Source organism: Telopea speciosissima, chromosome 10, assembly GCF_018873765.1.
Source record: "Telopea speciosissima isolate NSW1024214 ecotype Mountain lineage chromosome 10, Tspe_v1, whole genome shotgun sequence".
NCBI lineage: Eukaryota > Viridiplantae > Streptophyta > Magnoliopsida > Proteales > Proteaceae > Telopea > Telopea speciosissima.
The window spans coordinates 40629351-40643817 of record NC_057925.1 but is presented as its reverse complement, the minus strand read 5'-3'; the positions used below and the strand labels follow the sequence as shown (position 1 = coordinate 40643817).

Below are 14467 nucleotides of genomic sequence, written 5' to 3'. Positions count from 1 at the left end.
TACCCAAAAAAAATTGATACAGAAAATAAAATGGAAAAAATAAGGCCAAAATTCTAGCCTACAGGAGATATATTTCACACAGGAGATAAAGAGATGTTCATTATGGTTCTGATCACTTGGATCTACAACCACTTCTAACCATGTAAAACTATAGATCAGAAGGTAGAATTAGTGTAACATGGTGCCAATAATGGGAAAGCAAAAAAATAAAACAATGGAAAAGCATGATTAGCTTATATGTATTGTTATTCTGAACTGCATCCAACCTTTGGAACTCAAACATTCCATGAAAATATTACGCCAAACACACAACACACATTGAGGTAAGAAAACTTCACTGTCTTAGAAATGAACTACTACTTTCAAGGGAATTGAAAAAAATCAGTCTTCCAATACAGAAAGGCTGCCAAGAAGCATCCTTGGACTCTCTTTATTTAATCAAAATCCAACTTATTCAAGTAGTGTGGAAGACAACTTAAGATCTACAGAGTTACAGTAAATCAACCAATTCCTTGAACAGTGTTACAAAACTTCAATGGTCTCTCTTCCATTCTATTGTCAATCTCCCTTCATAACAAACCAGGCCTAGATTCCCAATGGTGAACCACTAAGAATGAGGCTTAATTTTAAATACTCACTGCTTTCCTAAGGTGACACCAGTACCCTGTTAATAGACCTACTTCTCCTAAATTTTGAGGACACACCAGGGGCACAGTAGTACAGCATCAAGCCAAGCCAGAGCAATGGCAAGCCACCATGTCATGAAGGACAGGAATGAAGGTTCAACCAGTCCCAAAACAGGATCTGAAATCAGGGAAAAGGTTCAGCTCGATGGGAATAGGTATGGGATTATTGAATAAACTAAGGAACAGGTTTAGGGTTAGGTTAGATGATGGAATAGGTCTGAAATAGTAGGGGATTGAAGGGGCTAAACCAAAACCAAATCAGCAGCAGGTTTCCCCTTTGCCGGTTTCAAAATTAGTACAGAAAACTGGGTTTAGGGAGTTATGAGAGAAATTCAATGGCAGCCCATCTGTTGGGCAGATGAGGCTGAAACAGGGACCGAATGGAGGTCTTAGAGAGGGGAAGGTATGCTCAAAAGTTTGAAGATAAGTAATGGCTAGATAGAGCAGAGGAGTGAGGGGACAGAATTAGGAGGTTGATTCAAAATTAGAAACTAACCACAGATCTGGTCTGAGACTTGCAGCAGAGAAGTTTGAAGGTTGAAGATAACTTCTAATGGCAGTAGAACAGTGTTGGGATGAAGAACCAAGCTTGAATCAGCCTTCTGGGCTTCCCACCCCAAGGAGTCGACTGGATCGAACACCAGCCCCTTCCACCTTAGATCAAACACTAAGGGAACTCCATAGGAGCAAGCATGCAAACAGCAGCACAGAGTTGAAGCCAAAATCATGGGCTCTTCAGCCCCTTGGGTTGCTTCATATAATATTAGAAAGGAGCAGCAGGGTCCAAAATTAGAAAGACTCAAAAATATAAAGTTTCCAATTTGGTCCCCCTTTGCTTGGAGTACAAGACACAATCAGTTTCTAAACTGATGTGAGCTAAGCTAATAATTATAAAAATGGAAGCTTACTACTAACAATGAAAAACTGAAAGTAAATAACTTCAGCTAGACCACTAGACTGGGCCATAATTAAACTGAACTAACCCAAACCAACTTAAAAATAAACTAGCTAATCCTGTATGCAATCTTATTACCCATACTTTAGGCCCATAAAAGAGGCCTATTACATTGAAAACCCATGGGATCAAAGGCCCAACACGTATACAACCCAACCCTAGACTTATTCCTAAGAAAACAAGCCATGTTTTGTAATGAATCTGCATTACCATGGCACCAAGGCACCACAGCAAGCACCATATATTACATTCCACACTAAAAACTATTTAGTTATTTATTTTATAGAGATTATCATTACAGATGCTAGATGTTTAGTTAAATTTTTGTATGTTTTTTATCGAGGCACCTTGATACTGAAGGCAATAAGCCAGGTTGAGAACAAAAGAGTGTTTTGTCGTATAGGCGGCATCCTGACAACTGTGGAGTGCTGTGGCAAGGGTATGAACAAATCAAAATTAGGATTATCAACTATGAGATTTAGCACCACAAAGAGTTAGCAAGATAGGTAGATAGATTGATGTATAGAAGGTTCAGAAGGGAGAAAGAGAGAGTGAGTGAGTGAGTGAGTGAGTGAGTGTGTGTGTGTGTGTGTGTGTGTTGCGTGTGAACTTTCTACAAATGAGCCAACACTCAGCAGCATTTTTCTCAGAGCTATCACAGCAACAAGGCAACCCAAGGCAGTGGCCAGGTGCCTAGACGTTGTATAGGCCACTTAGGCGTGCAAATATGTCAGTTACATGGTCCATCTCATTTCTTCTTATTTCTGCAGGACACCAACACGTGGATGGTGGTGCACCAGATCATCCACAAGTCATTTGAGGATGCCAGGAGAGCTGGAAGGAGAGGGTTTCGGGGAGGAGATGGGAAAGAGAGGGTTTCAGAGAGGAGATGGGAAAGAGAGGGAGAGAAGCAGAGAGAGGGTTTCAGGGAGAAGATGGGCGAGAGACTGTTTCAACGCGGAGATGGAAGAGAGAGGGGTTCAGGCAGTGGTACCGTCAGATGGAGGTGCTGAAGCAACTAGTGTGGGGTTCCAATGCCAAAGCTAGAAGAAGAAAGATGAAGAAGGCAGAAGAAGTAGAGGAGGAAAAAGAAACAGAAACCGGAGGAAGAAGAAGGAGACTTACCTTTTGGTCGGCCAACACAATCGAAGTCATCGGAAGAAAGCCCAAAGCAGCAGTCGAAGAGAAAGGTGTGGTTCCACCGTCAACGACAAAGTCGTTCCATACTTCCCGATTTCTCCTCCTCCTTTCTTTCTTTTGTTTTACAAATAGCAGAGGAGACCCATACACAATGACAAAAAAAAAAGTTACGTATACCCCTCTTCCCAATCAACATAAATGTCGAAAGAACCCTCTGTTCAGAATAATAGGTTGGAGTTGGCGACTTGGGATTTCATCTGAGAACACAAAACACTCATACAAAGAAAATTTTACGGTAAATCAACTTTATTCCTACATCAACAATCACTAACAAGAACAGTTGTTCACTCTCATTGGGCCAAACAACATGGGGTAAGTCAAATCATCTATGGCAGTTGGGAGCAAGCAGTTTCACTGCCTTATTGAACCAAATAAGGATACATTCCATGTTTTTTTTTTTTGGGTGAATAAAAATTTCACTACCAAAAGAGAGAAGAAAGAAGAATTACAAAGGGCCCCAAAACGGGAGAGCCAAACCAGCCAGCCTAAGCGTTAGCCGGAGCAACCAAGGAAACATTGGAGAGACCCCAGGATTGAACAATGGTCCTGTTCCTAGGGGTGTCTATACAAGAAGAGGGGGGAAGTAAAGATAATTTTGCTTTAATTTCAAAAGAAATGGAATCCCAAATCTTCTGGTAAGGCCGAGAGTTGAAGGTCCATTTTCTCAAATTGCGCTCCATCCAAATATGGTTGAGGGTACCACAGAATGCCATCTTCCCGACCGAGTCACAAGTAGAGGAGCCAGCAGAAGTCATATCAATCCAAATCCATTCTCTAGAATGGAAGGATACATCTACGAGCAGGCCAGCATTTGAAGAGAACACCCTTCCAAATTGCAGCTGCAGTAGGGCATTCAAAGAAGAGGTGGTTTAGGTCTTCATCATTGTTCCAGCAGAGGCAGCAAGCACGAGAGACTAAGATTTGGCGGCTGCGAAGAAAAGCTTGAGTAGGGAGACAGTTGTTGAAAGCTCTCCAGGCTGTGAAGTAGTGCCTAGGAATGAGATGCTTGAACCAAAGGAGTCTATGCCAAGGAACCACAGGGCCTTTCAGACGAATAAAATCCCAGGGAGCCTTGGAAAAGAAGGAGCAAGAGCTGTTTGAAGACCAAGTAACGCAATTACCTCTTGAAGCAGCCCTTCTAGTGTCAGAGTGGAGCTCATTCTAGATAGGAGTGAGGATAGGGCCAGCTATAGGAGGAGCCCAACCATTGTGGTCTAGAATATCAGCAACCAAAGAAAGTCTATGTAGGCCTGAAGAGTAAATGGATCTGGGGGTAGCCCGATGAAGAAGAATCCTCCTAGGATGCCAGTTGTCAAGCCAGAGGTAAGTAGACTAACCATCACCAATGTTGGAGCGAATGATTTGAAGGACCAAGTGACGACTGGTAAGGATTTTCCTCCAAACCCAAGAAGCATCAGATAAAGCGGAGGCAATCCAAATGGAACCATTGCGGAGGAGACCCGAGTAGATCCAATCCACCCAAATGCTCTTTTTTTTAAGGCTATCTTCCAAAGAAGCTTGATGATACCAGCTGAGTTCACTTCTTTAATACGATGAATGCCTAACCCTCCTTCCTTCTTGGGAAGGCACACAGCAGCCCAACTCAAGGGATGAAGGAACCTTGAGGAGTCAGAACCCTTCCAAAGGAATGAAGCCATAAGAGCTTCCAAAGCCTTGATGGTAGATTGAGGGAGCCTATAAATACCCAACCAGTAGATATAAGAGGCTTCCAGAACTGATCTAATGAGGACCAACCTGCCAGCATAAGATAGAAGCTTGCTTTTCCAGAGCTGAAGTCGCTTTCGGATCATATCCAACAAAGGAGTGCAGTGATGAGCAGAAAGTCTAGCTGGGATCAAGGGAATCCCCAAGTATTTGACAGGCAACTAACCTTCAAGGAACCCAGAAATGGCTAGGAAGGCAGCTTTGTCAATATCAGAAACTCCAGCAAAGAAGATGAGGGTCTTGGAGGGGTTGATGCGAAGACCCGATAGCTCTTTGAATTGTTGGAGACAAAGCAAAATAGACTCTAAGGAGTCAATTGATGCCTTGGAAAATATCATCAAGTGAGTGAGCTTTAGGCCTTTGCACTTGGGCCAAGGAGTGATGAGCAGCTGGTCAGTGCAAAGCTGAATCTGCCTGGATAGGATTTCTATGGCAATAGTAAACAAGTGAGGGGAGAGAGGGCAGCCTTGCCGAATCCCCACAGAAGCTCCAAAGTACCCTGCCGGACTGCCATTGACCAAAACTGAGAACTTTGGGGAAGAGATGCAAGAGCTAATCCAGTGAACAAAGGGCAAAGGAAACCCCATCTAAGTCAACACTTGAGCAATGTAGTCCCACCTAAGAGAATCAAAAGCTTTGTGGATGTCGATCTTCAGGAGCAGCGACGGAGAGTGATTCTTCCTATCAAAGCCTCTGACAATATCATTACACAGAAGGATGTTATCAGAGATGTTTCTGCCAGGGATGAAAGTTGTTTGGTTATCACTCACCAATAGGTCCACCACACTCTTGGGCCTTCTAACAAGAATTTTAGCAATGAATTTGTACGGAAGATTGCAGAGAGCAATGGGCCTAAAGTCATTCATAGCAATAGCACCTTCCCTTTTGGGGATAAGACAGAGGAAGGTGTGGTTGATCCCATTGACTTAATTGGGATTAAGGAAGAAGCTCTCAATGGCAGCAATAAGGTCAACTTTGATGATGTCCCAAGCAGCTAAAAAGAATCCCATACTAAAGCCGTCCGGGCCAGGAGCTCCATTGACCTTGAGAGAGTGTATAGCTTTCACAATTTCTTCTTCTTTGGGAATAACACTTAAGGAATCCAAGAATTCTGGAGCAATGAACTTGTTGAGCAAGTGGTTAGGGATAGGAACATGATCCTGTTGAGGCCCAGAGAAAATTCCTTTGAAGTGCTGAACTGCCAGATCCTTAATATCCTTAACTGTGTTAGCAACATAGTCATCCTGCCGAGTGAGTTGAACAATAGAGTTAGCATTAACTCTAGCTTTCACAAACCGATGAAATTATGCTGAATTAGAATCCCCCAAATCCAGCCACTTGATTCTTGATTACATTCCATGTTAGTATGATCCCAATTGAGAGTTTCACCATCCCTGTAAGTGATATTTCTGATTGTGTTCCCAACTGTTCATGTCACAGCATAAGATCACAATATTGCAACCAATTTAGTTAGGACTGGGAATTTCACAGCCCCAAACCACATTAAAGCATATTGTTCACATCCAAGCCCATTGTACCTTCTACAGCCTTATCTTAAATTTTCAAGGCTTCCAAACAGGAATATGTTCCCAGCTAATCAATAGCATTTCCCATCTAAAGATTTATCAGGCAACAGATATCCAATGTATCATACTATCCCCAACTCCTAAATTTTGATTATGAATTAATTAAAGTTGGCATGAAAATAAGCAAAGTCAATCTAGAGGGTCAAATATTGCATGAACTACATCTACATCCAGGTCCACTAAACTGCTCTTCCATCATAAAAGAAATGTATAATTATGACCAACAAATTAAACTCCAAGTAATAGACATATCATATGCCACAAAACATGAAAAGGGACAGAACTAAGTGATAGACGAACCAATCGGCTCTGTACATCTACTGATAACATGTAACCAACCAAGGAAACCACTAATGCTAGTAAGCCTTAGATGTTATCAGAAGTCAGAACTAATAAAAATCCACAATCATCAAATTTTGCAGAAAACAAGGATGTCAAATGATTCATATGTAAGACCTAGTAGGAAATCAACATCAATAGAATAGTCGTTACTGCAACCAAACAAAACAAGGTCAACTGATTTAGAGAATGCCACCAATGGGGTATACCGTTTGAATCCAACCAGAAGTAGGAGAACTGATTGTAGGATTTCTGGCCGTACAGTTCTGACATTTTTTTGGCTTCTGTTTGATGAAATTGCTCAATACAGACATTGCCTCACTATATTGAAGGGAAGTCCACTTGTGCCCTTGCCAATGCTTGGGGTTGCAATTATTTGCCTCAGAAGATGTCACATGGAGCATGATATTGTTTTTGAGATCTAATTCTTTCGCACTAACGATGTCACCCTTCATTATTAGTTCCAGTTGAGTAGCATACTTTTCAACCTAGAAAATAAACACAGCAAATCCAACATTATAATAGGAATAAACAGATTATACTATCATAGTATGATTTTGTAGAATACATTCAAGGAAAATAGACAGATTAACAGCTCTGACAAGCAACAAATATCACCAAAGTCACAATAGAGAGAGGTTACCTCTTCCTTTGTTATCTTAAAATGATGACAAAATACACAAGCCCTTCTGAGAATATCAAGAAGAGTATTGAACAGTAGGGGGTTGTAGACTGGTAATACAAGGTCAATATGACCACAATGACCTGGACAATGAAATGAACGCTGGCCACAAGATCTACAACTGCATAAAAACAAAGTTTCCACCACAATCAGCTGTCGGCTATTAAAAAAATCATTACAACATGACAAAAACAAGCTGAAATGAAATAAAATAAATTTCCATATAGCAACATGACCCATTTGATTAGTACCAGAGATAGAGAAAGAAAATAAAAGCCCCAGTGGCTAGTGCCAAAAATGCTTTTAGCTAAATTAATCTGGACAGTTCACAAAAGAGGCTCAGTGCTGACAAAGGTGGGATGTTTTTGGCCTCTATAAACCACTGCTTTTTTATGGGCAAAGGAAATTTTATTTATTACATAGAAGGAAAGGATGGAACACACAACTACAAAAGTATAACCATATAGAAAGCTTTGCAAATACAACCAAAAAAAAAAAAATAACAATAATAGAATAAGTAACCCAGCAAAGACGCCTCTTTCACCACTGATGCAGGAGCAACTCTTTGGACCGGGCAAAACCCACAGGGGTACCCATATGATGATGACCAGGGTTTTGTAGGATATATAATTTATTTATTTATTAGGGTTTTTGTTTGTTAAGTTTATCATGCAATTTTCTGATTTAGTTTTAATAGGCTATTTAATGGTAGAGTCTATTTAGCCGGCGGTGCTTCTTGTGGACCCCACTTTTAAGTGTCCAAGAGTTGATGCCGATTCTCTTTATTGGTGGTCCCCACCTTTAAATATGGTTCCATCGGTTATTGCAAGTGCCCCTTAAATACTTAGGACCAACGAGACAATTATACCCTTCAGTTAAAGACTTGAATCACTAATAATTAAAGACTATTCTGCCCCCACAATCTTTTTGGAATTCCCACTAAGTCAAATATGGGGTTATGACACTGTTCACATGAACAATAACGTAAACAGTGTTTTGGCCTCTTCTTCGTCATGTTTTGATCTACATCAGATGTCTTCACTGAATATTCAATTTCTCAATACTTTGATGGTGTTTGTTGTGAGATGTTTGATTCTTCCCAGTGCATCATTAAACTTGGTTGACAGTGGTTAAAGCGCAAAAGGGTGTAGTTGATAGCGACAGAAATTTGTACACCCTAAAGCCTTTTCACATACGACAGACGTTAGGTCTTCAAGGTCTAGTTGTTGAGGAATCCTCAAATCCAAAAGAAACCATCCCGAAGATGATATTGTCGTCCATAATGAAATTCCTAACCCAATTGAGGAAAAACAGCAAGTGATGACAAACAAAGAAAAGTTTGTTGTTCATTACAAAGATACATCCTCAATTGTTCAGGTGCAGCAAGATGTGATCGTGGATGACAAGGAAGCAATCCAATGAGAACATCCCTCCTATTGAGTTTGCCATTCCTCAATAGCTTCAAGAAATAGATGCAACATCGCTTCAAATTTTGAATTTTGTTCAAGTTGAAAATAAAAAGCTGCAAGTGCCCCCCAAGTGTTGTTATTTCTACCCTTCTACAAACTCAAGAACGATTTTTCCAACACCGAGGGTATCTGTGCAGTTACATTAGACATAAACCCATATTGAGGCCTATGTGCAACCTTGGGAGGTCCACGAGGTGATAGTGACAGTCCAATAGGCTGACATTGACCTTTGGACAGTTACTTATACTTGTAGGTTAGGCATCTAATTTTTTTGTGTTCCAATGTTATGGGTCTCATTTATAAGCCAAAGTGGGGGTAAAGTTATTACACGCGATTAGTAGTTAAGTGTTTGAGTTAGATTAGGATACTTTATAGCTTTTAAGAATTCCATTAGAGTCTACTTACTTTATTGATAGTGTGACGAGATTGTGAGTCCTTTTATGAGTTAGATTTGGGATTTTAAAAGGTCTTTATATGTGTAATAAACACCCCATCAAATAAGGAAGTTTTAAGTAAAGAAATTTGAGTTTTTTTAAAGAGTTTTGGTGTTGTTGAACAGTGCATACAAGATTGGTATCTCAGACCTGATTTCCTTCCTTCTTCTTCTTCTGATTTGTATTTTAACAGGTGTGATCTTTCCACTCTCCTTCTATTCTGTTCTTATTCTAATTCTACTACTTTCTGCTCCGAATTTGTTCATTGATTCTGCAGCTTTCTAGCTTTCCTATCTCCAGTAGATTTGCTTCTTAACTCCAAATATGTCCATCAGATTTAGAGCGATTGACCAGAATTCTATGCATATCAGATTCAATTTTCACCCAATCTGGTTTCTTCCTTTCCATGGTGATCTTGCTGCAGGCTAATCTCCCACTAGAATTTTCTAGTTAGGGATTAGATTTGCATTAACAGAGTAATGAAGTAAATAACATAAATGAGGAATTTAGAATCCTAGCATAACTCAGAACTGATAAAGATAGGTTGTAAAGAATATCAGAACACAGAAAAGGTAGAAAAACTGTGGAGAGATTTAATGATTCAAAGTAAAACAGTAGCAGAAATAAGAATAAGAAAACAGAGCATAAGGGAAGAGATTAAAGTGGAAGCAGCAACAGAATAACATAAGTATTTAAGAGAGAAATGAGTGGGAGAAGAAAAATATAATAAATCAGAATAGGATAAGAAGAATTAATAAGAGAGATGAAGGAGAAGAGAAAGATATCTTAGCCACAGCTATCAATTTCATAAGCAGTCAAAGCTACTCAAGAAACTCATCATTGACTTCATCGCCAGGCTGCATCAAATAGTTGGATGAAGGCAGAACAAATCTACCAAAGCGAGCAATACATCGAAACAACTTTGAGAAGAGAATCATTGGTTTGACCAATAGACTTCGTGGAAAATACGAGATCTAGGCAAGCCACTACACGTTCTCCCCTTGCCCTTGAACAACAGAAGAACTACTTATCTTCTATCAAATAGTGGTCGATCAGTTCCCATCTATGGTCAACCAATAGGTCCGCAGATCTATTCTTCTATACAATAAATCGTCATCTCGTAGCACCACCACAACACCGATTTCGGTAAAACTTGATCTGAATCATAGTTCAGATCCATATCGGTTCAGTGACGGCAACCACGAAAGTCACCAAACAGTTCAGTCTTTTCCTTTAGTTTGTCCCATATTTTAAAAAAAAAAAGGCGTGGGAGGATATTGCTATGTCCGGGATGGCACCACTTCAACCTTCAACACTTACAACAGAAAAATTCAGTAAGAGTCTTTGCATAGGAGCAGCCCAAGAAGAGCAAACACAGTCAAGAAAAGACTCGTCTAGCAGCCATTGCAGCCTTTCTTGTCCAGATATTATTGAACAAAACAGGGTCGCAAAACACCGCCATCTTACTGATCTCACTATGATGTTTCATTTTCTTTCACTTCCCTTCCAGCCCCACCCTCCTATTTGAGTAATAGCCTCCTCTCAAACCAATGATTGGTGTGCTCCACTGCTCCTTACTCAAGTAGGGGCTCATGGAGTTGCTTGTTTGTTGTCTGCCACTATGCATCCACAGCGTGGGAATTGGCACAACTCATCACGGAAACAGACAAATAATAAACCATCGGGCAAATAGCAAGCTTGGAAAGGGATGACATGCTTGAATGCCTTAATGAAGGGAGCAATGAATGAGAGGAGGAATGAGTGAATGAGCAGTATGGTCGTTCCTAGGCCCAGTCAACCACTTACGATGACTCCGTCTTACCTATCAGTTCTGGAACCTGTCCTGCAAATAACCACCACCATTGTGGGGTACAGGTACTGGTATATTTAAAACCAAGAGACTTCCTAAACTAACACAATTACTTCCTGGATATGACACAAACAGAAATAAAAACTACCTAAACTCTTCAACTAACAAGAAAGAAAATGACCTACAGTCTACATATATCCACACGTATTGTATTGCTGAGCACCACCATTTATTTAAATAAAAGACTCCTCCCAAACTAAAGCCCTGTATTTTTCCAACAACACTAATAGCAACAAAATTACAAATATGCCCCCTGATTTTCATATACCAGTGGAGATGATCCTGGCCATTTTGAGTTGGCTCCTTACTAGGATGCTCCAGTATTGCGTGTACACACCAATCATTAGTGCAAATAAAACCCCCTTGAACAATTCGAAGCTTTTGTCCTAAACAATTCTAGATGAAGCCCATTTCAATTTTTTTTGGGATTCCAAGCTTAAAATGGAGCAGCCAAATCAGGCTTCTTCCCACTCTCCAAACTTGGATCTTCTCCCCAGTCTCACCCTATCTCGTGTTTCTGTCCAGGCAAAAGAATCATGACACTATTTATTCGCACCTAGGAGCATGGTTTAAAGTATCGACCGATACGATACGATACGGACCGATACGTATCGGTATCGGTCGATACCGATACAATACATACCAATACATCTCTTTTTTTTTTTAAATAAACTGTCTCAAAGTGTATCGAAATGTATCGGCCGATACGATACGATACGACTGATACGTATCGATACCGTCGATATGTCCAGTAAAGGGTTCAGTGGGTGGTTTAATACGTATCAATATGTATCGATACGTATCTGCCGATACGGCACGATACATACCGATACTATCGATACATTCCATAAAAACGCCATTTTCACTCACAGACTCTATACAATTCCTAATCTAACGAAAAAATGAAAGAAAACTCTCTACCAAGAGTCTAAAATCTTGCATTTAATCTTGGTTTTTCACACTTTCAAACTAAAAAACGAATCAAGGAATGCTACATCATCCTCCTTTTGCATCATCCAATACTCTTCAGGGCTATAGACAATTACAACATGTGAGAAACTTCATCTTTTATTTTCAATTTAATGCACTTGTTTGGTTATACATTATTCACCATTTTAGGTTTTATGCATGACACTTATTATATATTGCTTATTTATATTGTTTTTTGTTCCAAAAGTATATTTCCATGTGTATCTTGACCATTTCTATGCGTATTTGTATTGTTCGATATGTATCTTCAAAACAATACGATACGATACGATACGTCTCTTAAAATCACCCACCCGATACGATACCCGATACCGATAATTCAAACCTTGCCTAGGAGTACTATGTCAGATTTCTTCAAAGAGAAAAAAAAAAAGCAACAAAAACAAAAACAGGGCATTCCACGCAGCTTCATGGATATCTAAGGCCACCTAAACATGAGATGCCTGATGATTTAGCAAAACAAAGAATTTACAAGCTGAGAATGATTTTTCTGGGAATAGAATACCATTCTAACCAGTAGTTTGTTCTTGTCATCACCAATGTCTTGGGGATTACTTTGGTTAACATTTTTCCCTTCCTTAAAGAGCTGTATTCTACCCTTTCTTGACATTATTTCCAAAAAGAAAAAATTAAGAACCAACCATTTTCCAAACAACAATATCATCGAGACCATCAGTTCAGCTAGATTAAACTTGGTGAGTTGGCCTGGATTTTCTCACATCAAAAGGACAGGCACCCTTCTAAAGTTTTTGTTGTACAATTATGGGATCAAGGGTCCAAAATAATAAAATGATTCTCTTGAAGATTTGACCGGGGGCACTCTGCCAATTTCGCAGCAGGAAGAGGTTCCCCTTAAGAATTCTATGTAGGCGAGCACCGGATGGAAGAAATTCCATTTCTGTTTCCTCACACTAAATGCTCCATCAACCATGTTGAGATTAGTTCAGAGAATGAGGGAGAAAACGACTAGCTACCTTGACTTACAGTCTCACACGGACGAGTGGGAATTTTAATGGCAACACTATTCAAACTCACAAATACATGGAAATCAAACATGTAGCTCCCTTAGGGGAGAGCCCATGCACCCTTGGCCACAAATAAGAACTTTTGAGGATAACGATACACAGTAAACAAAGGTTTCCAATGACTTACGACGTCCTTTCATCCGATGGGCCCAATGCCGGATCATACAGTCCATCAGGCACAGGTCTGTCCACACTATCGAGTAGAATAGGATTTGTAATCTTTTTAACACTCAGGTTTGTAACCTCCTCATCGGTATAGAAGCTGAAATGAACTGCCTCTACAGACTCAGTTGCTCCCTGTGACAAAAAAACAATTAGAACACTTCAAAGAAACCTACAATGTGAGTCAAAAATTGGAGATAATAGAAGTGTGACAATCCTATTGCCAAAGCGAGAACTTTGTATGAACAGGGGAAAATTCAAACAAACAACATTGAAAGTGATGTTAAGTTTAACAAGTGCCTGAATTATATTCCATTTATACTTTCAGAAGAAGAAAAGGGACAGCCAGTAAGAGTCTAAGATTATTCCTTTGCTAGTTTATATTTATCTACTGGAGTTAGGCAGTAACCAGGAAGGAATGAAATGTGTGGAAGTTCAAATATAGAAGACGAAGGAGGAGAAAGAAAAGACCTCTGTGGTGTGAGCCATCTCTTTTCCTTTTTAGAATATTTAAGTTGTAACTCTCAGCACCCGTCCTAGGATTTTCAACCAAGGTGCACAAAGGGCACAGTTTTAACTTTTCATGGTAATCGTCTGCAGATTTGTTGTACCTATTTTTCATCATCAATCAAAATTAAAAATCCATAATCTCAAATAATCCCAAAAACAAACACATTAATATTTGCAAACTAACTTCAACAGCTCACACAAGAACAGAACATTCAAACACATATTTCCCTATCATGGCTCAAATTTCAAATAACTAAATAAGATTGACGATCTATTCATGCAATTTCAGTGTTTGCCATAGTTGTCAAGGCACTAGTCGATCCAAGGCGTTCAAGGTCCTTCCAAAGCGCTTAGGTGGCACCTAGGCGACCTAAGCATTCAAGTATTAAATTTTTCTTATTGATGCCAAAATGAGTAAACTAAACATACATGAATGAATAAACAGCACATAACACTTAACAGTAATAGCAACTCAATCAATATACACTAATTTAACAGCCCATTACACTTTACAGTATAGTTACCCTTGGCATTTATGAGAGGGGATTGAACCTAGATGCTGCTGTTAAGGTTATATTGCACAATCGAATTGCATAATCATATAATCACAGCATTACAAAATAAGTGAAACACAAAATCAAATAATTTCAGATTACATAATCATATCATACTTGTCACGGAGCCAAATCGACCCAAGGCGCTGGAGGGCTGCCTAAAAGCTTAGGCAACAAGTCAACACCTAGGCGTTGCCAAGGCGCTGCCAAGGCGCCCTATTATTATTTTTTAAATATATCTATTATATCTAGTATAACAATGATATAATTATTTTTCTTG

General features: G+C 39.6%; 1 protein-coding gene across 1 annotated transcript in view; it reads right to left on the bottom strand.

Moving 5' to 3' along the window:
- LOC122642597 (DNA-directed RNA polymerase I subunit 1) overlaps positions 1-13731 on the bottom strand; it is a 72280-nt gene extending 58549 nt beyond the window's left edge. The window contains exons 1-4 of the mRNA XM_043836112.1: positions 13595-13731; positions 13089-13258; positions 7135-7294; positions 6701-6979 (exon numbers count right to left, since the gene is read on the bottom strand). Of these exons, the coding sequence (XP_043692047.1) occupies positions 6701-6979; positions 7135-7294; positions 13089-13258; positions 13595-13612 (627 nt within the window). The 5' untranslated portion in view covers positions 13613-13731. The remainder of the gene's footprint in view (positions 1-6700; positions 6980-7134; positions 7295-13088; positions 13259-13594) is intronic.
- Positions 13732-14467: the final 736 nt, after the last annotated feature.